Source organism: Macaca fascicularis, chromosome 1, assembly GCF_037993035.2.
Source record: "Macaca fascicularis isolate 582-1 chromosome 1, T2T-MFA8v1.1".
Classification (NCBI taxonomy): domain Eukaryota; kingdom Metazoa; phylum Chordata; class Mammalia; order Primates; family Cercopithecidae; genus Macaca; species Macaca fascicularis.
In genome coordinates this window covers 28,619,897-28,646,520 of record NC_088375.1, presented here as the reverse complement: position 1 = coordinate 28,646,520, position 26,624 = coordinate 28,619,897, and the positions used below count along the sequence as shown (strand labels likewise).

The following is a 26,624-nucleotide window of genomic DNA, read 5'->3' as shown; positions in this document are numbered from 1 at the left end:
ATGTTCTGCACATGTATTCCATTTTTTTTAGTAGAAAGAATAAAAAGAATTTTTCATTGATGGTTTTTGTTTGATTTTGCTAACATTTCTCAACCCTGTACTCCTTGTCCCTTACTGAGTTCTCAACAAATATTTTCTCTTTTGCTGGTTGTAATTTAATTTGCATTTTTGGTGATATGTTTTTTCTCACTTTTTCCCCCTTGTACTTTGAAAGTTTATTTTTCATGTGCTCCCATTATCCCATCATATATTCCCTATATGCTTGTGTCTATACTTTAGATCTTCATTTTAAAATGTTTTGGATTCATGGAAATATTTATCATGACTTTCATCTGCTCTATAGACATATTTTCTAAGGTGTGTTTTTCTTCATTCTTTTGTCTCTTTTTTCCCTTGAAGTACCACTGTAGAAAGATAATGCTGTTTCTTTTTTAAAACTACTTATTTACTAATCTTGCAATAGTTATATACAGAGGTTTATTTGTGGGAACTTCCAAGGTAGAACTCAGGATAGCAGAGATTAATTCTGGTTTGAAATAAAGTTATTATTGGCTGAGCACGGTGGCTCACGCCTGTAATTTCAGCACTTTGGGAGGCGGAGGCAGGCAGATCACTTTAGGTCAGGAGTTCAAGACCAGCCTGGCCAACATAGTGAAACTCTGTCTCTATTAAAAATAGAAAAATTAGCCAGGCGTGGTAGCGCATGCCTATAATCCCAGCTACTCTAGAGGCTGAAGCAGGAGAGTCGCTTGAACCTGGAAGGTGGAGGCTGCAGTGAGCCAAGATTGTGCACTGCACTCCAGCGTAGGCGACAGAGTAAAAGTCTGTCTCAAAAAACAAACAAACGAACAAACAACCAACCAAAAAAAAAAAAAAAAAAAGAAAGAAAAACAAAAGAAAAGAAAATGACAGAAAGTTATAACAGGGTTTTTCTTTGTGTGTGTGTGTGCGCACACACACACGTGTGCATGCCTGTGTCTGTGTGTGTTCTGCCACTCCTCTCTGATTAAAACAGATCAAGCGCTTCAGTGCTGATCATAATTCATTTTGTCATCTACCCTGACTGAGAGCCTCCTCTCTATATGTATGATGTGACTGTGTATTTCCTTATTCTTTGCTGCTCCTATTACTCCGTGATGCTAACTGGGGTCAAGGGAAGATCCTACTGCCAAGTTGGAGACTCACTACCAAGTTGGGAATTCCAAAATACAGAATAATTCATTTTCATTTTCACAGTGAGAGCTAGTAGGGGAAAACTGTTTGGTCAGGTTTGTCTAATATTAAAAAACTGTCTAGTCTTAGAGTCTTCCTGGGTCGCCCCTGCCTGTTTCCACTTTTTAAAAACTTTAGTGGATTTGGTAGTTCTTCCTCATCTATTGTAGTCTGTGGTTACAGATGTCCAAGTTTGGTTGAAGATGATGTTTTTATATTTTTAAAAATTATTCGTATTCTTTGGGTAGTGATTTTTAAGTGATGAAGGGGAATAATGAATGATGGTATGTCACCATCTTAAATTTTGAAATCCATTTTGCTGAATACACTTTGCATAAAAATTAATTATACAGCTATATTCTCTGTGTACTATAAAATAGAACTCTATTCTCATCACATGTATCAACCTCTATTCATCACCATGACAGGTGCTGTCCCTCATAAACAGAGATATTTAAAAAATGTAAGGAAAACTTTTAGCTTCTTCTCCATTTAAGACAAATTAGAAATTGAGAATTGAATTATATTTACCTATCAAAATAACCGATGCCCTCTTAAGATATGTTCTGGAGCTCCACAGGAATCCTAAGGTATCAGATATCAAATCTGTAATGTAGTTCCTATGAGAAATAATCTGAGAATAAAAAGGAGAAAAAAACACCTCTCTCAATTGTTGAAATAGAACATTTGCTTCCTCCAGAAAGGCTTCAACATACCAAATCAGGACCAAATTAGAAGCTGGGGATGTTTTTGTGGGAACTATATTCTTGTTCCCAAACTCAACTCTCTTTTTCCATTCTTTGGTTAGCATTCATCCATCCCTACTTGTCTTTTTTTTTTTTTTTTTTTTTTTTTTTTTTTTTTTTTTTTTTATGAGACGGAGTCTCGCTCTGTCTCTCGGGCTGGAGTGCAGTGGCCGGATCTCAGCTCACTGCAAGCTCCGCCTCCCGCATTCACGCCATTCTCCTGCCTCAGCCTCCCGAGTAGCTGGGACTACAGGCGCCCGCCACCTCGCCCGGCTAGTTTTTTGTATTTTTTTAGTAGAGACGGGGTTTAACCGTGTTAGCCAGGCTAGTCTCGAAATCCTGACCTCATGATCCGCCCGTCTCGGCCTCCCAAAGTGCTGGGATTACAGGCTTGAGCCACCGCACCCGGCCATCCCTACTTGTCTATCATTGCTATTCATGCTGGGTTTCAGAGGACTAGCTCAAGAGGCAGTGGCAAAGTATTCTAGTTTTCTTTTTCGTGATCTGGGATGTTCTTCCTACCTTAATACCCATCCATAGCTCAAAATGGGTGGGCTGGAGGAAGAAGATAAGATGGATGATCAATGTTGAGAAAGGGGAAGTGGAAAATTCTAATTCCTCTCGGCTCAAGCTCCAGTTATAATCATTTATTGAAGATTTTTTCTTCCATTTCTTTTTCTCCAAGATCTTCTCTTATCCCCATTACAGTTTTTATCACTTTGGATATCCTGTAAGTTTTGTCTATAACTCTTACAGCAGTAAAAATGGAAGAGCCACTTACAAGATTGTTACAGATATTGAGCACCACCATCTCAAAACTGTAATTTTCATCTTTGAGAAAACGTGATGTTGACCACTTTAATTGTGATGTACAGATTTTTAATGTATATTTACATGCCTGTGAGACAGAAAAGGGTCAGTGGAGATCTATTCATCTGTTGTTAGATAAAACATTGTAATTCTTGGTAAATTTATGAAAAAGAAGATCAAATGACTTACTTTAGCTACTCTTTCCTCGTCATCCTCCAAAAACAGGATTAGGGGCACCAAGCCTTCTAGAATCACATCATTCAGCATCCATGTGTACTGTCTCATATCCCTAACTAATTCACCAAAGTGTCGAATTGCCATACTTCGAATGCCTCCATTAATCTGTAAAAGAAAAAGGTCTTATTTGAGGATAATATTAGGGCTTTTTTCTTCAATCAGTAATCTACACATGCACACACACACACACACACACACACACGATATAAATATACTATATATGTATATGTCTATACCTACACTATGTGAAATTTTATTTATTTTTTAAAAAATTCACCTTGGGTTAAAGTAGTTAGGGTGTCTTTTAATTTTAAAATAATATTTGCTTACTTATTATTTACAATAACCAAGATATGGAATTAACCTGTGTCCATCAATGGAATAATTGAAATACTTTTCAGCCTTAAAAAGAATAAAATCCTGTCACGTATGACATGGATGAACTTGGAGGACATCATGCTACTTGAAATCAGTCAGGGACAGAAAGACAAATATTGCATGATCTCACTCATATATGGAATACTAAAAGGTTGAACTCATAGAAGAGGACAGTGGGACTAGGTTGCCAGTAGCTGAAGGGTGGTGGGAGGCACTAGGGGAGATGTTGGTTAAAGGATACAAAGTTTCTGTTAGACGGGATGAATAAATTCTAGAGATCTAACGTAAGTCTAGCTACATTAGACTATAGTTAATAATGTAATGTATACTTAAAAATTGCAAAGAGATTAGATCTTAAATGTTCTCACCACACACACAAAAAAAGATATATGAGGTAATGGCAATGTTAATTTTGTTTGATTTAATCATTTCACAATGTATAAATATATCAAAACATATTGGATTCTATAAACATATACAATTTTGATTTATTAATTATGCCTTAATAAAGCTGAAAAAAATATCAACTAGTAAAAAAATTACTTACCAAAATTCAGATTGCATTACAAAAAACTCCTGTGAAAAATTAGTTTCTTAAATTCAGGAAGATGATTAGTATTTAATAGCATCCTAAAAGTATAAACTGAAATAGTATGTGTAACTTGGAGATAATTTTTACAAGGATACTTATAATAATGTAACCATGCTGTGTTCAAAGGCTGGAGGACTTTGCTGAGTTGCCACTGAGTAGCAATGGAAGCTCTATGCATACTGGCACACAACCAGGTTTTCAAGGGCTACTTAGGCCAAATAGGAAGGTAATTGGATAAAAATGATTCTAGAAAGGAAAAATTGCAAGTAAGAAGAGGTTAATTTTTTAATTTAATTTATTTATATTTTATTAGAGATAGGGTCTAACTCTGTTGCCCAGGCCAGAGTGCAGGGGCAGGATCATAGCTCACTGCAGCTTTTAACTCCTGGGTTCCAACAACCCTCCTGCTGGTCTCAAAATCTTGGGCTCAAGCAATCCTTCCGTGTCAGTCTTGGAAAGTGTTGGGATTACAGGCGTGAGCCACTGCACTTGGCCCAAATTTTAAAAATATAATAACACTTTCTGGTTTTCAGGAAATGTTTATAATCTCATACTGATGTTTTTTTTATGTGAGCATTCTGACTACTTTATCACATATATGACCTTGGCCAAATATTGCCTTCTCTTTGCCTTAGTTTCTTTACATGAAAATTGGATGATAGTAATATAGTTGCTTAGAGATTTATGTAAGATAGCTCGTGTAAATCATTTAGAATAGCCCCTGGTATATATTAAGTGTTCAATAAATTAAGCCACTTTTTTTTTTCTTTTTTTTTTTACTTTAAGTTCTGGGGTACAAGTCCAGAAAGTTTAGGTATGTTACAAAGGTCTATGTGTGCCATGGTGGTTTGCTGCACCTATCACCCCATCATCTAGGTTTTAAGCCCCATATGCATTAGCTATTTCTCCTAATGTTCTCCCTCCCCTTGCTACCCACCCCCCAAGTGGCCCTGGTGTATGTTGTTCCCCTCCCTGTGTCCATGTGTTTTCATTGTTCAACTCCCACTTATGAGTCAGAACACGAGGTGCTTCATTTTCTGTTCCTGTGTTAGTTTGCTGAGAATATGGCTTCCAGCTTCATCCATGTCCCTGCAAAGGACATAATCTTCATTCCCTTTTATGGCTGCATAGTAGTCCATGGTGTATATATATCACATTTTCTTTATCCAGTCTAACATTGATGGGCATTTGGGTTGGTTCCATGACTTTGCTACTGTAAGTAGTGCTGCAATAAATATACGTGTGCATATGTCTTTATAGCAGAATGATTTATAATCCTTTGGGTATATACCCAGAAATGGGATTGCTGGGTCAAATCGTATTTCTGGTTCTAGATTCTTAGGAATCACCATAATGTATTCCACAATGGTTGACCTGATTACATTCTCACCAACAGTGTAAAAGCGTTCCTATTTCTCCACAGCCTCATCAGCATCTATTATTTTTTGACTTTTTAATAATCACCACTCTGACTGGCATGAGATGGTATCTCACTGTGGTTTTGATTTGCATTTCTCTAATGATCAGTGATGTTGAACTTTTTTTCTTTTTTTTTTTTTTGAGACGGAGTCTCGCTCTGTTGCCCAGGCTGGAGTGCAGTGGCCAGATCTCGACTCACTGCAAGCTCTGCCTCCTGGGTTCACGCCATTCTCCTGCCTCAGCCTCCCAAGTAGTTGGGACTACAGGCACCCACCACCTCGCCCAGCTAGTTTTTTGTATTTTTTTAGTAGAGACGGGGTTTCACTGGTTAGCCGGGATGGTCTCGATCTCCTGACCTCGTGATCCACCCGTCTCAGCCTCCCAAAGTGCTAGGATTACAGGCTTGAGCCACCGCACCCGGCTTGAACTTTTTTTCATATGTGTTTTGGCCATGTAAATATTTTCTTTTGATAAGTGTCTGTTCATATGCTTTGCCCACTTTTTGATGGGGTCTTTTTTTTTTTTTCTTGTAAATTTAAGTTTCTTGTAGATTCTGGATATTAGATCTTTATCAGATGGGTAGATCGCAAAAATTTTCTCCCATTCGGTAGGTTACCTATTCACTCTGATAATAGTCTGTTTTGCTGTGCAAAAGCTCTTTGGTTTAGTTAGATTCTATTTGTGAATTTTGCTTTTGTTGCAATTGCTTTTGGCATTTTTATAATGAAATCTTTGCCCATGCATATGTCCTGAATGGTATTGCCTAGGTTTTCTTTGAGGGTTTTTATGGTTTGGGGTCCTACATTTAAGTTTTTAAGCCATGTTGAGTTAATTTTTGTATAATGTATGAGGAGGGGTCCAGTTTCAGTTTTCTGCATATGGCTAGCCAGTTTTCCCAGACCATTTATTAAATAGGGAATCTTTTCTCCATTGCTTGTTTTTGGCAGGATTGTTGAAGATCAGATGATTGTAGATGTGCAGTGTTATTTCTGAGGTCTCTGTTCTGTTTCATTGGTCTATATATCTGTTTTGGTACCAGTAGCATGTTGTTTTGGGAACTGTAGCCTTGTAGTATAGTTTGAAGTCAGGTACCATGATGTCTTCAGCTTTGTTCTTTGTGCTTAGGATTGTCTTGGCTATATGGGCTCTTTTTTGGTTCCATATGAAATTTAAAGTAGGTTTTTCTAATTCCGTGAAGAATGTCAATGGTAGTTTGATGGGAATAGCACCGAACCTGTAAATTACTTTGGGCAATATGGCCATTTTAATAATATTGATTCTTTTTATCCATGAGGATGGAATGTTTTTCCATTTGTTTGTGTCCTCACTGACTTCCTTGAGTAGTGGTTTGTAGTTCTCCTTGAAGATGTCCTTCACATCCCTTGTTAGCTGTATTCCTGGGTATTTTATTCTTTGTAGCAATTGGGAATGAGTGTTCATTCATGATTTGGCTCTCTGCTTGTCTATTGTTGGTGTATAGAAATGCTTGTGATTTTTGCACATTGACTTTGTATCCTGAGATTTTGTGAAGTTGCTTATCAGCTTAAGGAGTTTTGGGGCTGAGGTGATGGGGTTTTCTAAATATAGAATCATGTCCATAAACAGAGATAATTTGACTTCTTCTCTTCCTATGTGAGTACCCTTTACTTGTTTCCCTTGCCTGATTGCCCTGACCAGAACTTCCAATACTTTGATGCATAGGAGTGGTGAGAGAGGGCATCCTTGTCTTGTGCTGGTTTTCAAAGGGAATGTTTCCAGCTTTTGCCCATTCAATATGATATTGGCTGTGTGTTTGTCATAAATAGCTCTTATTATTTTGAAATATGTTCCAATAATACCAGGTTTATTGAGAGTTTTTAACATGAAGGAATGTTGAATTTTATCGAAGGCCTTTTCGGCATCTATTGAGATGATCGTGTGGTTTTTGTCATTGGTTCTCTTTATGTGATGGATTACATTTTTTGATTTGTATATGTTGAACCAGGCTTGCATCCCAGGGATGAAGCTGACCTGATCGGGGTGGATAAGCTTTTGAATGTGCTGCTGGATTTGTTTTGCCAGTATTTTATTGAGGATTTTCTCATCAATGTTCATCAGGGATATTGGCCTAAAGTTTTCTTTTTTGTTGTGTCTCTGACAGGTTTTGGAATCAGAATGATGCTGGACTCATAAAATGAATTAGGGAGAAGTCCCTGCTTTTCAGTTGTTTGGAATAGTTTCAGAAGGAATGGGACCAGCTCCTCTTCGTATGTCTAGTAGAATTCGACTGTGAAATGGTCTGGTCCTGGGCTTTTGTTTATTGGTAGGCGGCTATTAATTACTGCCACAATTTCAGAACTTGTTATTCGTCTATTCAAGGATTCAGTTTCTTCCTGGCTTAGTCTTGGGAGGGTGTATGTGTCCAGGAATTTACCCATTTCTTCTAGATTTTACCTTTTATTTGTGTATAGATGTTTATGGCGTTCTCTGATAGTAGTTTGCAGTTCTGGGGGGTCAGTTGTGATTTCCCCCTTATCATTTTTTATTGTGTCTATTTAATTCTTCATTCTATTTTTCTGTATTAGTCTAGCTAGTGGTCTATTTTGTTAATTTTTTCGACAAACCAGCTCTTGGATTCGTTGACTTTTTGAAGGGCTTTTCGTGTCTTTACTTTCTTCAGTTCTGCTCTGATTTTAGTTATTTCTTGTTTTCTGCTAGCTTTTGAATTTGTTTGTTCCTGCTTCTCTAGCTCTTTTAATTGTGATGTTAGGGTGTCGATTTGAGATATTGTTAGCCTTTTTTTTTTTTTTTTTTGACAGAGTCTCACTCTGTCGCCCAGGCTAGAGTGCAGTGGTGCAATCTCGGCTCACTGCAACCTCCGCCTCCTGGGTTTAAGCAATTCTCTGCCTCAGCCTTCCAAGTAGCTGGGATTACAGGCACGTGCCACCATGGCAGGCTAATTTTTGTATTTTTAACAGAGACGGGGTTTCACCATCTTGGCCATGCTGGTCTTGAACTCCTGACCTCGTGATCCACCCACCTCAGCCTTCCAAAGTTCTGGGATTACAGGCGTCAGCCACTGCTCCTGGCCGATATTTCTAACTTTATGACATGGACATCCAGTGCCATAAATTTCCCTCTCAACACTGCTTTCGCTGTGTCCCACAGATTCTCATACATAGTCTCTTCTTATTGGTTTCAAAAGACTTCTTGATTTCTGTCTTAATTTCATTATTTACCCAGGAGTCATTCAGGAGCAGGTTGCTCAATTTCCATGTAATTGTGGGCTTTTGAGTGAGTTTCTTAATCCTGAGTTCTAATGTGATTGCACTGTTTTTAGAGAGTGTGCTATGATTTCAGTTCTTGTGAATTTGCTGAGGAGTGTTTTGCCTCCAATTATGTGGTCTATTTTAGAATCAGTGCCATGTGGCACTGAGAGGAATGTATATTCTGTTGATTTGGGTTGGAGAGTTCTGTATATGTCTATGGGGCCCACTTGATCCATAGCTGAGCTTAAGTCCTGAATATCCTGTTAATTTTTTGTCTCGTTGATCTGTCCCTTGTTTCTCAGAGGTTTTGCTCATTCCCTTTTCTTCTTTTTTCTCTAATATTGTCTGCATGCCTGATTTCACCAAGATAGTCTTCAAACTCTGATATCATTTCTTCTGCTTGGTCGAGTCAGTCATTGATACTTGTGTATGCTTCACAAAGTTCTTGTGCTGTGTTTTTCAGCTCCATCAGGTCATTTATTTTCCTCTCTAAACTGGTTATTCTAGTTAGCAGCTCCTCTAACCTTTTATCAAGGTTCTTAGCTTCTTTGCATTGGGTTAGAACACGCTCCTTTAGCTCAGAGGAGTTTGTTATTACCCACCTTCTGAAGCCTACTTCTGTCAATTCATCTATCTCATCCTCCATCCAGTTCTACGTCTTTGCTGGAGGAGGTGCTGCGACCATTTGAAGGAGAAGAGGCACTCTGGCCTTTTGGGCCTGCAGCGTTGTTTTGTTGATTTTTCTCTCATTTTCATGAGTTTGTCCAGTATTGATCTTTGAGGCTGCTGACCTTTGAATCGGGTTTTTGTGGAGACTTTTTTTGTCGGTGATGTTGTTGCTTTCTGTTTCTTTGTTTCTCTTGCAATGGTCAGGTACCTCTTCTGTAGGGTTGCCACAGTTTTCTAGGGGTTCATTTTAGGCCTTATTCATCTGATTTGCTCCCATGTCTGGAGATGCCACTCGAGGAATCTGGAGAACAGCAAAGATGGGTGCCTGCTCTTTTGTCTGGAATCTTGAGGGGCACCAACCTGATGCTTGTAGGATCGCTCCTGTATAGGGTTTCTGATGACCCCTTTTGGAGGGTTTCACCCGGCTGGGTTTTATGGGGAGCAGGATCCACTTACCGAAGCACTTTGGCTGTCCCTTGATGGAGGGGGTGTGCTTCACTGGGGGGAAAGCCCACTTGTCTGGGCTGCCCTGCTTCCTTCAAACTAGGAGGAGGAAAGACTGTGTCTGCTAGTGTGCAGAGACTGTGGCCACCCCTCCCCCCAGGGGTTCAGGCCTAGGAAGATCAGAGTTCTGTCCCTGAGCCCCTGGCTGGAGTAGTCGGACTATCTGCAGGAAGACCTCAGCGAGGAGGGATGGGTCTAGGTCAGGCCTGAAGAGGCACTCATCAGCAGTCTGCCACAACTGGTGTGTTGGGCTGTGGGGGATACCTCTTGGGATCAAGCCATCCAGCCTCACTGGCTCCAGCAGGGAAAAATCATAGCCTGGAGCTATAGAGACGGCTGCTGCCCTTCCCCCACCCTGAGGGCTTTGTGTCTTAGGTGGCTATCAGTCTGAGTGCTGGCTGTCACCCCTCCCCCAAGAAGTTTAAAGGGCTTAGACAGCAGGCAGCCACAGCTGTTGTGCTAGTCACCACCCCCGCCCCACCCCCCCACCCTCCACCGCCTCCCAACCCTCCACCCCCCCCCCCCCACCCTCCACCGCCCCCAGCCCCAGGAGCTCAGCAGTCTTAAACAGATTCTAGCTTAGTGGCTGTTGAGAATCTGTACAGTTCGGTGTTTGGGACCCTAGACCCTGGTGGCATGGGCTCATGAGTGGGATCTTCATGGAAAAAACACGTTTTCCCAGGCTGGGTAGCACGCTCACTCACTGCCTCCTTTGGCTGGGTGTAGGGGTTCCCCTGGCCTGTGTGGCTCTCAGAGAGGCCACAACACTACACTGCTCTGCCTTCCTCTCCATGGGTCACGCCCGCTGCCTACTCAGTTGTGATGACAGAACCTGGATACCTCAGTTGCCGGCACAGGATTTGCATGCTGTTAGGGTTCTTTTTGATGGGAGCCTCTGAAGGCTGCCACTGCTTCTAGTTGACCATCTTGGCCCTGCCCCTTCAAGTCACTATTATTATTACTATTCTAAAGTGTTTATGTGTTTATAAAATTCATTTTTACCACTACATTTGTTTTTTCCATAATTTAATAATACTGTGCTCTTCTTCATTGAAATGTAAGTCATTAAAAACTTAGAAGTTTTGGTAGGATAATTTGTTGTGAAATAATTCTCTGGTTTACAAATAATTTATCATGGAGTTCTTTAAAAATACATAGATTCCCCATGGCATACCAAAGTTTTCATTCAACTTTTCTGAAACATGTTTACCATGTAAAATGAGAATTTTCAGAAGGAAGAACTTTCTGATAAAATACTTTAAAATTCAAATTTTATATGATAATAAACATTTATTTGGGGCATGGCAAATAACAAATCTGATTCTTATAATAAACCTAATACTGTTTATGTTACCATTGCTGTTTTATCAATGGGGAGAAAGTGATACACCAAAAGACTGAAGAAATCACTCACTCGGTGTTTGATAGCCAATAAGAGGCGGAAGAGGGATTTGAACCTAGGCAGTCCAGATATAGGGTTAACCAGTACATAGCCACAGAGCTACAATTTCATCCAAGGATAGAGGCCATTCCTTGATGATTATTCTTTTTTTCCCCAGGTTCTCACAGTGTACTTAAAAAAAAAAAAAAAAAAAAAAAAAGCCTGGGCACAGTGGCTTACGCCTGTAATCCCAGCACTTTGGGAGGCCGAGGCGGGCAGATCACAAGCTCAGGAGATCGAGACCATCCTGGCTACACAGTGAAACCCCGTCTCTACTAAAAAATACAAAAAATTAGCCGGGTGTGGTGGCAGGCACCTGTAGTCCCAGCTACTCCGGAGGCTGAGGCAGGAGAATGGCGTGAACCCAGGAGGTGGAGCTTGCAGTGAGCCGAGATGGCACCACTGCCCTCCAGCCTGGGCCACAGAGCGAGACTCTGTCAAAAAAAAAAAAAAAAAATACCAGTACTTACCTAACTAATATTGTTATCTCTGGAAAAGAAATAGTGACTTCTTACAAAATAACTATTTTCTATTGACTTATTCTGTGCCCTAACATCATTGCTTCAACTTGAGTTTCAGCTGAACCACAAAGCCTAATGATCTTACATATCTAACTGTGTCACTCACATGATCCATCAGAGGACAGTAGCTGGAACCAATTCTGGTACCCAAAGAATAAGTCATTGTGTCCAGTTTGTTTAAAAGCCTTCTAAGGGTGATCAAGGCCCGAAGTACAACAGTATCGTCTTTGGAAAGGAAGGCATCCAGGATGGCTATTAATATACTGCTGACATTTTCTATCTACATATAAAAGGAAAAAATGGTGGGATTTAGGAACTAGCAGAAGACTTGAGCTGACATTTAGTATGGATACCTCGAGTCTGGGTGGCACATCATGGTGTGCGGAAGCCGACTCACGAAAGTCCCTTGTCAAATTTTCAAAAATGTTGACTTTTTGCAAAAAAAAAATTACTGAAAATTAAATTATATAAATTTAACATTAAATAGAAACTGATAATAAATACTAAAAAATTGTCACTCCCTAATTCTTTTGCTACATTTTACCATTATCTATGCTCTTGAGATTATTCATGGGCATTGCATCTAATTGGCAGGAATATTAAATAATGATGTGCTATTGTGCATCTTTTGCCAGTTCCCTGGTTAGTCATGTCCCTTTGAAAGTTTCAGATTAGCCATCATAGGGATCTTTACACCAGGGAATTGGCCTTATTTTCAGAGAGCTGGCTGTCAAACATTTACTAACACACTACTGGCAGAATGACCTCTAAATTAGATGACAGTGACCCATTTGGACATGAGAGCTACTGAGACACTCAGGCAAGTCATGGGAGTCAATGTAGATCAGAACCAAACAGAATAGAAGGCAAGGAGGAACATGCAACAGAGACACCAGAGAGAAAGAAAGGCAAGAAGAAAAAGACTAAAGGAAATTAATGAATATTATTTTGCCAAAATAATAGCTTTAAGGAGAAAAAAATAGAGCTAAAGACTATGTCAATGCCAGAGGCCATTTTTGTCTTTACAAACAATATATGCAATCTCAACCCAGATCACTTTCCACTACTTTTCTTTCACTCTTCTAGGAAGCCTTGACAGAATTTTCCTTTCAGTTGTTAATAACATTAGGAAGAGCTCTGGGTAAAGCAATAAATAATTTGCTGCTTACTAAGAGAGTGTACACTACTGGTAAATCCATTAACTTATATTATTCATTTAAAGTAAACAGACCATGGCTTATGTCAGTATAAATGCACAGTGGGTGTCCACTGATAGGCTTAAGTTTTCAGAGGCCATGCTCAATAAATAAACAAGGATTTATTATTGGATGTATTATAAAAGTAATGATTTATAGAACATTTACACTCTCAGCATTTTGCAAGATACTTTGGAGTGTAGAATTACAGAACATGGAACATGCTTAAATTCAGTCGACCAGGAAGGCAAGAATTATTCATGTGAGTCAGTGGGAAACAATATAAGTCTGTTGTTCTCAGCTTTAACTTGAATAACAGTTACCTGGAGGACCTTTAAAACACAGATTGGTGGGCCTACCCCAGAATTTCTGATTCCATAGGACTGGGGTGGGGCCTCACAATTTGCATTTCTAGCAAGTCTCCAGTTGATGCTGATACTGCTGGTTCAAGAACTGTGCTTTGATGGCCACTGGTATAAAATATGAGTGCTCATAATTGATATGGTCCTGAGAGGGATGAGGCTGCTAGAGATAAGAAATTTCAGTGCAGTTTGACTTGGGCCGATCATTGAAAAAGGAGAAAAATGTAAATATGTATAGGTAAAGTAGGAAAATTATGAGTAGAAGAAAAAGCTTGAAAAGTGCTCTGAGATAGGAATTAATGTGTACACGTGTGTATGTTGGAGGAGAAATTATGTGTGTATGGTTTAGACTGTAAGACAAGTCTAGGGCAATGAGGATAAATACATTCTGAGTGCAATGAATGATTTTCTGTAACAACAAAAAAGTAAGGCAATAAAGCCACTAAATGGACTTAATACATCCTTTCTATTCAACTCAGTTTCCTTGTTAATAAAACAGCAGGCTTTGATATGTATTAGTTATATAGAGACTGAAAAATATCACTGCTTTACTAGTGAAGATGTTAAGTAACATCAAAATCTCATATTATGGTTTTGATGATGCTGGCAGATACAAATAACATACACATACCTTATTGACAACTGGTGACATATGGGCAATTCTCTGAAGGATCAGTTTGCTAACTATAGGATTGGAATCATTGATCCAGTTTGTGAAGAGGACCAAAAATTCTTCTGGGAAAGGGTCCCTGAAGAAGTTATTCAGAAGCTGAAAGAAAATAGTTAATAAGTTTATAAGGAAAGTAGAGGCCAAATTGCATGATTTCTGTCATAAAAATCAAGATATTCTAGGTAAAACTAGAATGCAAATCTCACTAAAACATCAAACACATATATTTCAGTGCTCACAGCAGTGGGGAGAGACAGAAACCAGGATAGAAAAATAGATGCTTTTGTGTGTGTGTGTGTGTGTGTGTGTGTGTGTGTGTGTGTGTGTGTATTTTACATTTTCCTCCATTGTTGGAAACTCAGTGACCCAATTTAAATTTCCCCATCATACTGATTGTAGTCAGGTGGTGAGTTTCTTGACAGTGTATGTCTACATATGCTAAGAGGTGATAACCTACTGCCGGCCAGGCACTGCACTAATAAATAGAGATACAATGGTGAGCAAAACGGTAGCACCCTGTGACCCTGTGGAGCTTCCAGGCAAGCTAGAAAGACTGATACTATACTAGGTACTACTCTAATGAGACAGAATTTCTAATTGTAGTCAGTACTAGGAAAGAAAGCTACCAGCTGTCACAATACATCTGCACCTACAGCAGCAGTCCCCAAACTTTTTGGCACCAGGGACCAGTTTTTTAACGACTTTTTTTTTCCAGGAATGGCTGGGGAGGTGGGGTGTGAAACTCTTCTACCTCAGATCATCAGGCATTAGTTTAGATTCTTATAAAGAGCCTACAACCTAGATCCCGTGCATGCATAGTTCACAGTAAGGTTTGTGTCCTATGAAAATGGAATACCGCCGCTGATCTGACAGGAGGCAGAGCTCAGGTGGTAATGCTCGCATGCTGCTCACTTCCTGCTGTGCAACCCAGTTCCAAACAGGCTATCAACCCGTACCAATATGTGGCCCAGGGAGCTGGGGACCCCTGATCTATGGTACTGTTTAATTTACATTGTGTAATGTAGATTCAAGTTAGAATGAAGAATGATATTTAGATTTAGAGTTGTGAGTTGGCATTAGCTAGAAAAAGTGTTTAGAGAGGTTACCTTCAAGGATGATGAACCATGTGCAAAGGCCCTGAGGGAGATGAAGCAGGGCGTGTTTGAGCACCTGAAAGATGAGTGAGAGGAGGGGAGAGGTAATAGAAAACTGGACAGCAGTAAGGCAGTGGGACAGAACCTACAGGCCAGTTTGAGGAAGTTTAGTTTTTAAGAGCTAATACTCAAAGTGAAGACATGAGTATCATGAGCCTTTATACATTTAATAACTGACAAATATGCTGATTAAAATCTCTTAAAAACACAATGACAGTTTTGGCCGGGTGCGGTGGCTCACGCCTGTAATCCCAGCACTTTGGGAGGCCGAGGCGGGCAGATTACCAGGTCAGAAGATTGAGACCATCCCAGCTAACACGGTGAAACCCCATCTCTACTAAAAAAAACCCAAAACATTAGCCAGGCATGGTGGCGGATGCCTGTAGTCCCAGCTACTTGGGAGGCTGAGGCAGGAGAATGGCCTGAACCCGGGAGGCAGAGTTTGCAGTGAGCTGAGATCGAACCACTGCACTCCAGCCTGGGTGACAGAGCAAGACTCCGTCTCAAAAACAAAAACAAAAACAAACAGTTTTATAAAATCATGTTTTCCTTGGAAGAATTTAAAATATCTTTAGATCAGGTACACAGAAAGATAGGGAGTGGCAGAGCAAGAGAGCGAGAGTGAGACAGACAGTGAATGAGAGAGAAAGACAGATCACATCTTCTTTTCAAACTTTCAAAGAACCTTCACAAAAATTAGATACCATGTCAAAAAGTATTATTAACATCTCTAAAGCAAAAAAGTTAAAAAGCACTTCAAAAATTTGTGATATAATAAAAGAAGAAACCAAAAAGAAAGTTTAAATAAAATAAAAAGAAAGCCTATAAAGCACTTGTAAACTTAAGAGAAATCTCTCCTAATTTGTGGATCAAAATCTTAAACCACAGAGGAACTCAAACACTCAATAAGGATGACAACAAAATAAAAAACAATAAAAATTATACATAACATATATTTATACTATAGTTGGAAGTAAATGCATAATTTGACTTTAAATATTTTACTTAAAAAGAAATGTTAACATAAATTATTTATATCCTGAAATTAAGAGAAACAATATCACAAAATAGAAAACAGTACTAAAGAAAGCTGGTGTAAGAAAATAATAAAGGCAGAAATCATTGTATTAGGAAACAGAAAAACAATAGAATAAGCCTATTGCCTTTTGCACAGGAAAAAAAATCCTATTAAGATAAACAGATTTTTCATCAACATTGTACAAAAAAGAAAAAATGAGCAGTGAGAAAAAAAGTGTGGAGTAGATAAAAAATTTTAAAAGACTATCTGCATTAGTAGTTCTTAGGCAAGGATGAGCGCAGGATCTTCTGCCGGCAGCTTTTATACATTACACATGTCTGGGCTTCATCCTAGTAGGTTTTCTGATGGCAGACCTTGGCTTATATACTTAAAAAATATTTCTTGGTGACTTTAATATGCCCATCTAGTAGAGACCCAGTGATTATGGCAGTAATTTGAAATTCTGAGTGAAATAAATTATTTTCTGGAAAAATATAAATCTCCAAACATAAGTCAAGGAAAACTAGATCATTGAAACAGACGAAAAATAATGGGAAACTGGTAATAATCAATGTGTTATTTCCCAACAGGATCAAGGGTAATTCTTTTTAAGTGATAACCACACATAAAAATGTAAAGTCATATTTTCCCTTTGAGATTCCAGTAAGTCTATAGCATGGTAATTTGGTGTTATGTGAATATTCCATTCTCCAACAACTTTTCACTTAATTGTTTTAACATCTATTGATGATTTTTCTGGATTTAGTTATCAAATTAGGGCTTGCAGAAATTGTGATTTGCCACTTCTAGCATTCCTTCTACATTTAGTGGCTGGCATCTGTCTCTCTGTCTGTCTCTATTCCTGTCTCTGTCTGTCTTCTCATTCTCTCATTTTGAGAACCACCAAAGATTCATGAAATAAAAAAAAAACCTCAATGTTACTAAAAATCCTAGAAGAAAACCTGGGCGGCACCATTCAGGATGTACGCATGGGCAAAGCTTCATGTTTAAAACACCAAAAGCAATGGTAACAAAAGCCAAAATTGACAAATGGGATCAATTAAACTAAAGAGCTTCTGCACAGCAAAAGAAACTATCATCAGAGTGAACCGGCAACCTTCAGAATGGGAGAAAATTTTTGCAGTCTATCCATCTGACAAAGGGTTAACATCCAGAATCTACAAAGAACTTGAACAAATTTACAAGAAAAAAACAACCTCATGAAAAAGTGGGCAAATAATATGAACAGACACTTCTCAAAAGAAGACATTTATGCAGCCAACAGACATATGAAAAAATGCTCATCATCACTGGTCATTAGAGAAATGCAAATCAAAACCACAGTCAGATACCATCTCACACTAGTTAGAATGGTGATCATTAAAAAGTCAGGAAAAAACAGATGATGGAGAGGATGTGGAGAAATAGGAACACTTTTACACTGTTGGTGGGAGTGTAAATTAGTTCAACCATTATGGAAGACTGGTGATTTCCCAAGAATCTAGAACTAGAATTACCATTTGACCCAGCAATCCCATTACTGGGTATATACCCAAAGGATTATAAGTCATTCTACTCTAAAGAGACATGCACACATATGTTTATTGTGCCACTATTCACAATAACAAAGACTTGGAACCAACCCAAATGTCCATCAGTAATAGACTGGATAAAGAAAATGTGGCACATATCCACCATGGAATACTATGCAGCCATAAAAATGGACGAGTTCATGTCCTTTGCAGGGACATGGATAAAGCAGGAAACCATCATTCTCGGCAAACTATCACAAGAACAGAAAACCAAACACCGCATGTTCTCACTCATAAGTGGGAGTTGAACAATGAGAACACATGGACATAGGGAGGGGAACATCACACACTGGGGCCTCTCAGGGAGTGGGGAGCTAGGGGAGGGATAACATTAGGAGATATACCTAATGTAGGTGATGGGTTGATGGGTGCAGCAAACCACCATGGCACGTGTATACCTATTTAACAAAACTGCACATCTGCACATGTACCCCAGAACTTAAAGTATAATAATTTAAAAAAGGGGGAAAAATGTTACAATTATTTAGGTACTATTTATTTTGATACTCTAAGTTGGCTAGTAGAAGCCACTTTGAGTTGACTCTTGTGTCCTTTTGATATGGCCCCATGGGCCTTTAGCTCTTCTTTGGGTTGTGGAAAAATTAGATGTCCCTGACTCATCTATTTTTCTTGACCTCTGAAACCAGCCATTTTATCAAGGAGACATCCTTTTGGTGAGTAATAGCACTTAGAAACCATTAGAAGTCGATGCTAAAGTACGACTGGCTGTCAGAATATCATGTTTTCTTGGCTTTTACTCGGAGCTTGGAAATAGTTATTCTTTAAATCGTGAGTTTATACTAATAATGTTGATATTTTAGTTCAAAGCTAACATAAGAGTTTATATTACCTTTTTGCAGCTTCATGTTTTTATTGCCTTCCTTTTACTTGGAAAACCCTGGTGTTTAATAGGATTAATATATTTACTTATTTGCTTTCTGATAAATAATACATACCTTAGTCTTAAAATGATAATATCAATATACAATACCAATAAACCTTCTGACTAAAAGTGAATATTTCTTTATACATATTTTCATTCTTGGAACATATCTAAATCAAAGCACTATGTTCATAAGCTGCATGGAGTAATTATCTGTGTGGTTATTAATTTGGTATACAAATAAATTCATTTGCATGAGTTTAAATTTGGCTTTTTTCTTTTTTTCTTTTTTTTTTTTTTTTTTGAGACGGAGTCTTGCTCTGTCGCCCAGGCTGGAGTGCAGTGGCGCCATCTCGGCTCACTGCAAGCTCTGCCTCCTGGGTTCCCGCCATTCTCCTGCCTCAGCCTCCCGAATAGCTGGGACTACAGGCGCCTGCCACCACGCCCAGCTAGTTTTTTTGTATTTTTGTAGTAGAGACGGGGTTTCACCGTGTTAGCTAGGATGGTCTCAATCTCTTGACCTCCTGATCCGCCCGCCTCGGCCTCCCAAAGTGCTGGGATTACAGGAAATTTGGCTTTTTTCTACTTCTTGATTTAATTTTATTCTTTCAACAATAACTTTATGAGTCAAAACTACACAAGAAGGGGTACTTGGAGAGTCTCATTCCCATCCCTGTCCATTCTTCCCTTTTACTCCCATGTCGTTTAAAGTAACCAGTTTCTTTAATATCTAGTTTATCTTTTCGTTTTCTCTCCAAAAGGCAAGTACATATTTTAAAATCCTTATAGTTTATAATATATAATAAAACTATATAGAATATAAAACATGTATTTAATGTGTGCATATGTATATATTTCCCAAAGAATAAGTCTACATTTTATATACTTCTATAGTGTATAATACATTTCTTTTTCTCTCTTATGCAAAAGGTAGCATCTGTGCTGCTCTGCAGTTTGTTTTATTTTTACTTAACAACATCTCCTGGAAATTACTCTGCATCAGTACAAAGAGATCTTTCTCATTCTTTTTAAAAAATAGATAAGGTCTTGCTATGTTGCCCAAGCTGGAATGCACTGGTTATTCACAAGCACAATCACAGCTCACGACAGCCTCAAACTCCTGGCTTCAAGTGATCCTTCTGTCTCAGTATCCTGAGTAGCTGTGACTACAGGTGTGTGGCTTCTCATTCATTTCTATGGCAACATAGTACTAAAATATGTGTGGATCACAGCAGATGATTTTAACCACAGGCTTCTTCCAAAATTTTAAGAAATAGATGATTTGCAAGATTCATAAGTAATTCCATTGTGCAGAGGAGTATTTAAAATTACTGAATTGATTTTTACAATTGAATGTAAATCTCACACAAAAATATGAGAGAGACAACACATAATAAGTAACTACAGAACAAAATCACCTCTGAGTAAGATATAAAAATTTTTAATAAAATTCTAATAAGTCAAGTCCCAGCTATATCGAGTTTGTAGAATATTACAATGATAGTTTTAATGTTAGGCTATCTGTGACTATTATATAGTATTAATAAGATATGTAAAAAATTATATTTTTCACTATCAAAGTCAATAAAATTTAACATTTCAAATGTAACTATGAATAGAACAATGGCTAATAACAGTGTATTTCCAATAAAAATTAACCATCTTAATAGTGAAATAGAAGCATTTCTATGAAAATCCATAATAAAGCAAGAATGGAATATTATTCACCACGATTATCCCCCAGAGAAGCAATAATTTTGCAGTCATTCCCAAGCAAAAGTACCTTGCTGGAGATTATTTGGGTTTATGTAGAAGGTTGCAAAAACATGGTGGATTCTAAAATTAAGGAGAGCTGTTTTGAGACTGTAAATCAATACTTGGATGGTAGGCTTGCTGACTGTGGTCCTGGTTCTAAACCTAGAAATGACCTGGTCTCTCTGCAGACTTGGCTACAGTTACATTTGGTGTTGGTTCTCCCACCAAAACCATCCACCAAGGAAACCAGGGTAACAGGCCTGCTGACCTTGGTTATGTCTTTGTGCCCTGAAACAGCCCTGTAACTCATCTCTATATCTTCTCAGCAGTGGCCTGAGAGCTGTCCTGCCTGCTCAGAAAGCTGCCAAAAGACAAGCCTATATGTGATTTTGCAGGCCGGACTGCTAACTTTGGACCCACAGCAGATCCTGGAAAGGTCCTGTACCTTGACTCCAGCCCCTTTTAGCTGCAGTTTGGGAGCAGTTCTTCCTGTCTAGTGACCAGCTTAGGAACATACCTATCCTGCAGACCATGTTCTGGCTGTAAACACTGAAGCAGCCTTGTGACTGGGTTCTATCCTTGCTAGTCATGGTCTGGAGCCAGTCCTGCCCTGGGACCCACCCACTTACACAATAGGAGCCCTCTCATAGACCCAAAGGGAGCTACACCAATCTTTGTACTTGGTAATAGGTCTGTTGTTTCTGCACCCTGTAGTGGACCTTGATTCCAGAGACAACACTACTGATCAAGGTCCTAGAGGTAGGCCAGTTCACTCAGGAACCAGAGAAGAGGCACACCTTCTTGAACCATGGTAACAGACCAGCCAACCACAAGTCCCAGGAGCAGCCAGGTGCCCTAGCTCCAACTCCACCCAACCACAATTCTGGAGGTAATCTCATTAGCCCAGGCATGAAAAGGAAAAGGTGTTTACCTGCCAAAGCCACTCTGTAAAAGTGGGAAAAAGTGTTTACATTTTCAAATGCATGAAACCAATGCAAAGCTATACAGATAATGAAGAATGAGGCAAATATGACATCACAAAAGAAAACTTACAAAGCTCCAGTAGTTGACCACAAAAAATGGAGATCTACAAACTGCCTGACAAAGAGGTCAAAATAATCATCTTAAAGAAGCTCAATGAGATGCAAGAAAACACTGATAGACAACTAAATAAAATTAGAAAAGCAATGCATGAACAGAAAGATACACTTAATTAAAAAAAGAAACCATAAAAAATAACAAAACAGAAATCCTGGAGCTGAAGATTATAACAATAGGCTGAAGAATTCAATTGAGAACTTTGATAGCAGACTTGATCACACACAAGAAAGAATTAGCAAACTTGAAGACAAGTCATTTGAAATTAGCCAAAATAATAATAATAATAATAATAATAATAATAATAATAATAATAAAAGAATGAAAGAGAGTAAAGACAGGGATGTAAGGGACACTATTAAATATCTGAATGTTTAAATTATGGGAGTTCCAGAAATTGGGGGAGGAGAGAGAAGGAAGAAAGAGGTGGGGGGAGGGAGGAAGGAGCAGAGAGACAGAGAGAAAACATTTAAAGAAATTCTGGCTGAAAACTGAATCTTGTGAGGGTTATAAACATCCAGATTCATAAAGCTCAAGACTCCAAGGAAGATCAACTCAAAGAAGAACTATCTGAGATACATTATAATCTAATTATTAAAAGTCAAAAAAAAAAAAAGAATCTTGAAAGCAGCAAAGGCAAAGAGACTTCTCACACACAAAGAAACTAGCATAAGGCTATCAGCAGATAACAGAAACCTCACAACTGAGGGAGTGGGGTATATTCAAAGAAAAAACCTGACAACTAAGAATACTATACCTGACAAAGTTGTCCTTCAGAATTAAGTAGAGATAAAGACATCCCCAGACAAACAAAAACTGAGGGAGTTTACAACCATGAGACCTAACTTGCAAGAAATGCTAAAGGGAGTTCTTCAATTTGAAATAAAAGGACACTGAGTAACAACATTAAAATATGTGAATGTATAAAACTCACTTTGAAAGATAAATATATAGTCAAAATTAGAATATTTTAATATGGGATGGTGGTGTGTAAATCACATTTAACTCTAATGTAAAAGTTAAAAGACAAATGTATTAAAATATAGCTTCAATAATTTGTTAATGAATATTAAGTCCTGGACAGACATTCAGACAAGAAACACAAGTCATCCAAATCAGAAAGGAAGAAGTAAAATGTTCTGTCTTTGCAGATGACATGATCTTGTATATATAGAAAGCCCTAATGACTCCATAAAATGCCTCTTGGATGTAATAAATTCAGTAAAGCTGCAGAATTCAAAATCAACATACAAAAGTCAGTTGCATTTCTATACACTAACAATAAACTATATAAAAAAAATTAAGAAAACAATTCTATTTACAATAGCTATAAAAATTAGAATATTTAGGAATATATTTAACCAAGGATGTTAAAGACTTGTACACTGAAAACTATAAAATGCCGATGAAGGAAATTGAAGACACACATAAATGGAAAGATATCCAGTGTTCATATATTGAAAGAGTTAAAAGTGTTAAAATGTCTATACTGGCCAGGCATGATGGCTCATGCCTGTAATCCCAGCACTTTGGGAAGCCAAGTTGGGTGGATCACTTGAGCTCAGGAGTTTGAGATCAACCTGGGCAACATGGTGAAACCCAAAATCCATCTCTACTAAAAATACAAAAATTAGCCAAGCATGGTGGCACGCACCTGTAGTCCCAGCTACTCTGGAGGCTAAGGTGGAAGGATTGCTTGAGCCTAGAGGACAAGGTTGCAGTAAGTCAAGATCGTGTGACTGCACTCCAGCCTGGGAAACAGAGTGAGACCTGTCTCAAAAAAATAAAAATGTCTATACCACCCAAAGTTATTTACACATTCAATGTAATCTTTCTCAAGAGTCCAATGGCTTGTTTTACAGAAGTAGAAAAAAAATAAGGTTTGTATGAGACCAATGAACACCCCAAATAGTCAAAACAATCTTGGAAAAACAAAGTTGGAATACTACACTTCCTGATTTCAAAATATATTACAAAGCTATAGTAGTCAAAACAGTATGGTCCTGGTATGAAAACAGACATATTGACCAATAGAACAGAACAGAGTGCTCAGAGATAAACCCACCTGGTGACTAGGAGAGATCATGGCAGATGGGAAGCAGGATTAGATTGCAGCTCCAGCAGAGCAGCATGCAGAGGCTGCATTGTGTATTTTAGCTCCAGATTGATTGTAAGGACAAACCAGTAATCCTGAGAGGACCCACAGACCCTCTGAAGGAAGTAGACGCTCCTGCAGGACCCGGAAGAAAGCCCAAATACTGTGAGTGCCCCAACAGTGGAAGTAAGAAAGGGAGACAGTCCTCTCCCGAACACACAACCTGACTGGAGAAGCTGAAGGTCTGTTTGCTGGAGAAGTTTCTGACTTTACCTGAAGCTGAGTCAAGTCAGAGAGCTGAGCCAAGTGAAATATAGGGGTTAGGGGAAGTAGCAGAAAGGCCCTGGGGAGTTCACTGGGTCCCCAAGCAGCCCATTCCTGCCTGGCACCACAGGGATCCATCAGGAAGAGATCCATCAGAAGGAGGATCCATCCATCCTGGCCAGAGGAGCAGGGGGTAAAACTATGCAGGGAGAAGGAATTCTCGAGCTGAACTTTGTAACAATTTGAATAGAGCAAGAAGCCTCTTGGCCAGAACTCAGGAGAGGGCATGAATCTGACTTGCAGACTTAGACTTCACAGGCAGCGGAGGAACTAAAGCCTTTTTCTTTTGCAGCTGGGAGGTGAAAAGCCTTGGGCAAGTTTTCAAGCCTGCCTTGCCCTCTGCCTGGAAACAGACTCAGGGCTGTTGCAGGGGACATGATGGGAGTGAGACCGCCCCTTTAGTTTGTGTGGAAGCTGGGTGAAGCCTGTGACTGCCACTTTCCCCCACTTCCCTGACAACCTGCATGACTCAGCAGAGGCAGCCATAATCCTCGTAGGTACACAACTCCAGTGACTTGGGACTCTCACTCCCATCCCCCACAGCAGCCACGGCAAGACCCACGCAAGGGGACTCTAAGCCCAGACACACTTAGCCCCACCCCCACCTGATGATCCTTCCCTACCCACCCTGAAAGCAGAAGACAAATGGCATATAATCTTGGGAGTTCTAGGGCTCCACCCACCACCTGTCCCCCTCCACACTACTATAGCTGATGCTTTCTGGAAATCACCATCTCCTGCCAGGATGCCAACCAGCACAAAAACAGAGCATTAAACCACCAAAGCTAAGGATCCTCACAGAGTCCATTGCACCCTCTACCACCTCCACTGGAATAGGCATTGTTATCCACTTCTGAGAGACCCATAAATGGTTCACATTACAGGACTCTGTGTAGACAACCTCCAGTACCAGCCCAGACGCTGGTATAGTCACGGGGTGGCTAGACCCAGAAAAGAGACAACAATCACTGCAGTTTGACTCATAGGAAGCCACATATACAGGAAAAGGGGAAGAGTACTATATCAAGGGAACAACACCCTGTTGGACAAAAAAATTTGAATAACAACCTTCAGCCCTAGACCTTCCCTCTGACAGAGCCTACCCAAATGAGAAGGAACCAGAAAACCAAACCTGGGAATATCACAAAACAAGGTTCATTGACACCCCTCAAAAATAATACTAGTTCACCAGCAATGATTCCAAACCAAGAAGAAATCCCTGATTTTCCTGGAAAAGAATTCAGGAGGTTGGTTATTAAGCTAATCAGGAGGGACCAGAGAAAGGCAAAGCCCAGTGCAAGGAAATCCAAAAAATGATACAAGAAGTGAAGGGAAAAATATTCAAGGAAATATATAGCTTAAAGAAAAAACAATAAAAATTTCAGAAAATTTTCAGAGACACTTTTAGAAATGCAAAACGCTCCAGAAAGTCTCAGCAATAGAACTGAACAAGTAGAAGAAAACAATTCAGAGCTCAAAGACAAGGTCTTCAAATTAACCCAATCCAACAAAGACAAAAAGAGTAAGAAAGGTGGGGGCGGAGCAAGATGGCCGAATAGAAACAGCTCCAGTCTCCAACTCCCAGCGCGAGCAACACAGAAGACCGGTGATTTCTGCATTTTCAACTGAGGTACTGGGTTCATCTCACTGGGGAGTGCCGGACGATCGGTGCTGGTCAGCTGCTGCAGCCCGACCAGTGAGAGCTGAAGCAGGGCGAGGCATTGCCTCACCTGGGAAGCGCAAGGGCGAAGGGAATCCCTTTTCCTAGCCAGGGGAACTGAGACACACAACACCTGGAAAATCGGGTAACTCCCACCCCAATACTGCACTTTAAGCAAACAGGCACACCAGGAGATCGTATCCCACACCTGGCCGGGAGGGTCCCACACCCACGGAGCCTCCCTCATTGCTAGCACAGCAGTCTGTGATCTACCGGCAAGGCAGCAGCGAGGCTGGGGGAGGGGCACCCGCCATTGCTGAGGCTTAAGTAGGTAAACAAAGCTGCTGGGAAGCTCGAACTGGGTGGAGCTCACAGCAGCTCAAGGAAACCTGCCTGTCTCTGTAGACTCCACCTTTGGGGACAGGGCAATAACAAACACGGCCGAAACCTCTGCAGACGCAAACGACTCTGTCTGACAGCTTTGAAGAGAGCAGTGGATCTCCCAACACGGAGGTTGAGATCTGAGAAGGGACAGACTCCCTGCTCAAGTGGGTCCCTGACCCCTGAGTAGCCTAACTGGGAGACATCCCCCACTAGGGGCAGTCTGACACCCCACACCTCACAGGGTGGAGTACACCCCTGAGAGGAAGCTTCCAAAGCAAGAATCAGACAGGTACACTCGCTGTTCAGAAATATTCTATCTTCTGCAGCCTCTGCTGCTGATACCCAGGCAAACAGGGTCTGGAGTGGACCTCAAGCAATCTCCAACAGACCTACAGCTGAGGGTCCTGACTGTTAGAAGGAAAACTATCAAACAGGAAGGACACCTACACCAAAACCCCATCAGTACATCACCATCATCAAAGACCAGAGGCAGATAAAACCACAAAGATGGGGAAAAAGCAGGGCAGAAAAGCTGGAAATTCAAAAAATAAGAGCGCATCTCCCCCGGCAAAGGAGCGCAGCTCATCGCCAGCAACGGATCAAAGCTGGACGGAGAATGACTTTGACGAGATGAGAGAAGAAGGCTTCAGTCCATC

General features: G+C 39.8%; 1 protein-coding gene across 1 annotated transcript in view; it reads right to left on the bottom strand.

Moving 5' to 3' along the window:
• MROH9 (maestro heat like repeat family member 9) overlaps nt 1-26,624 on the bottom strand; it is a 128,210-nt gene that overhangs the window by 38,176 nt on the left and 63,410 nt on the right. Inside the window, exons 15-19 of the mRNA XM_045392756.2 lie at nt 13,967-14,104; nt 11,884-12,057; nt 2,958-3,110; nt 2,740-2,856; nt 1,744-1,846 (exon numbers count right to left, since the gene is read on the bottom strand). Coding sequence (XP_045248691.1) covers nt 1,744-1,846; nt 2,740-2,856; nt 2,958-3,110; nt 11,884-12,057; nt 13,967-14,104 — 685 coding nt within the window. The remainder of the gene's footprint in view (nt 1-1,743; nt 1,847-2,739; nt 2,857-2,957; nt 3,111-11,883; nt 12,058-13,966; nt 14,105-26,624) is intronic.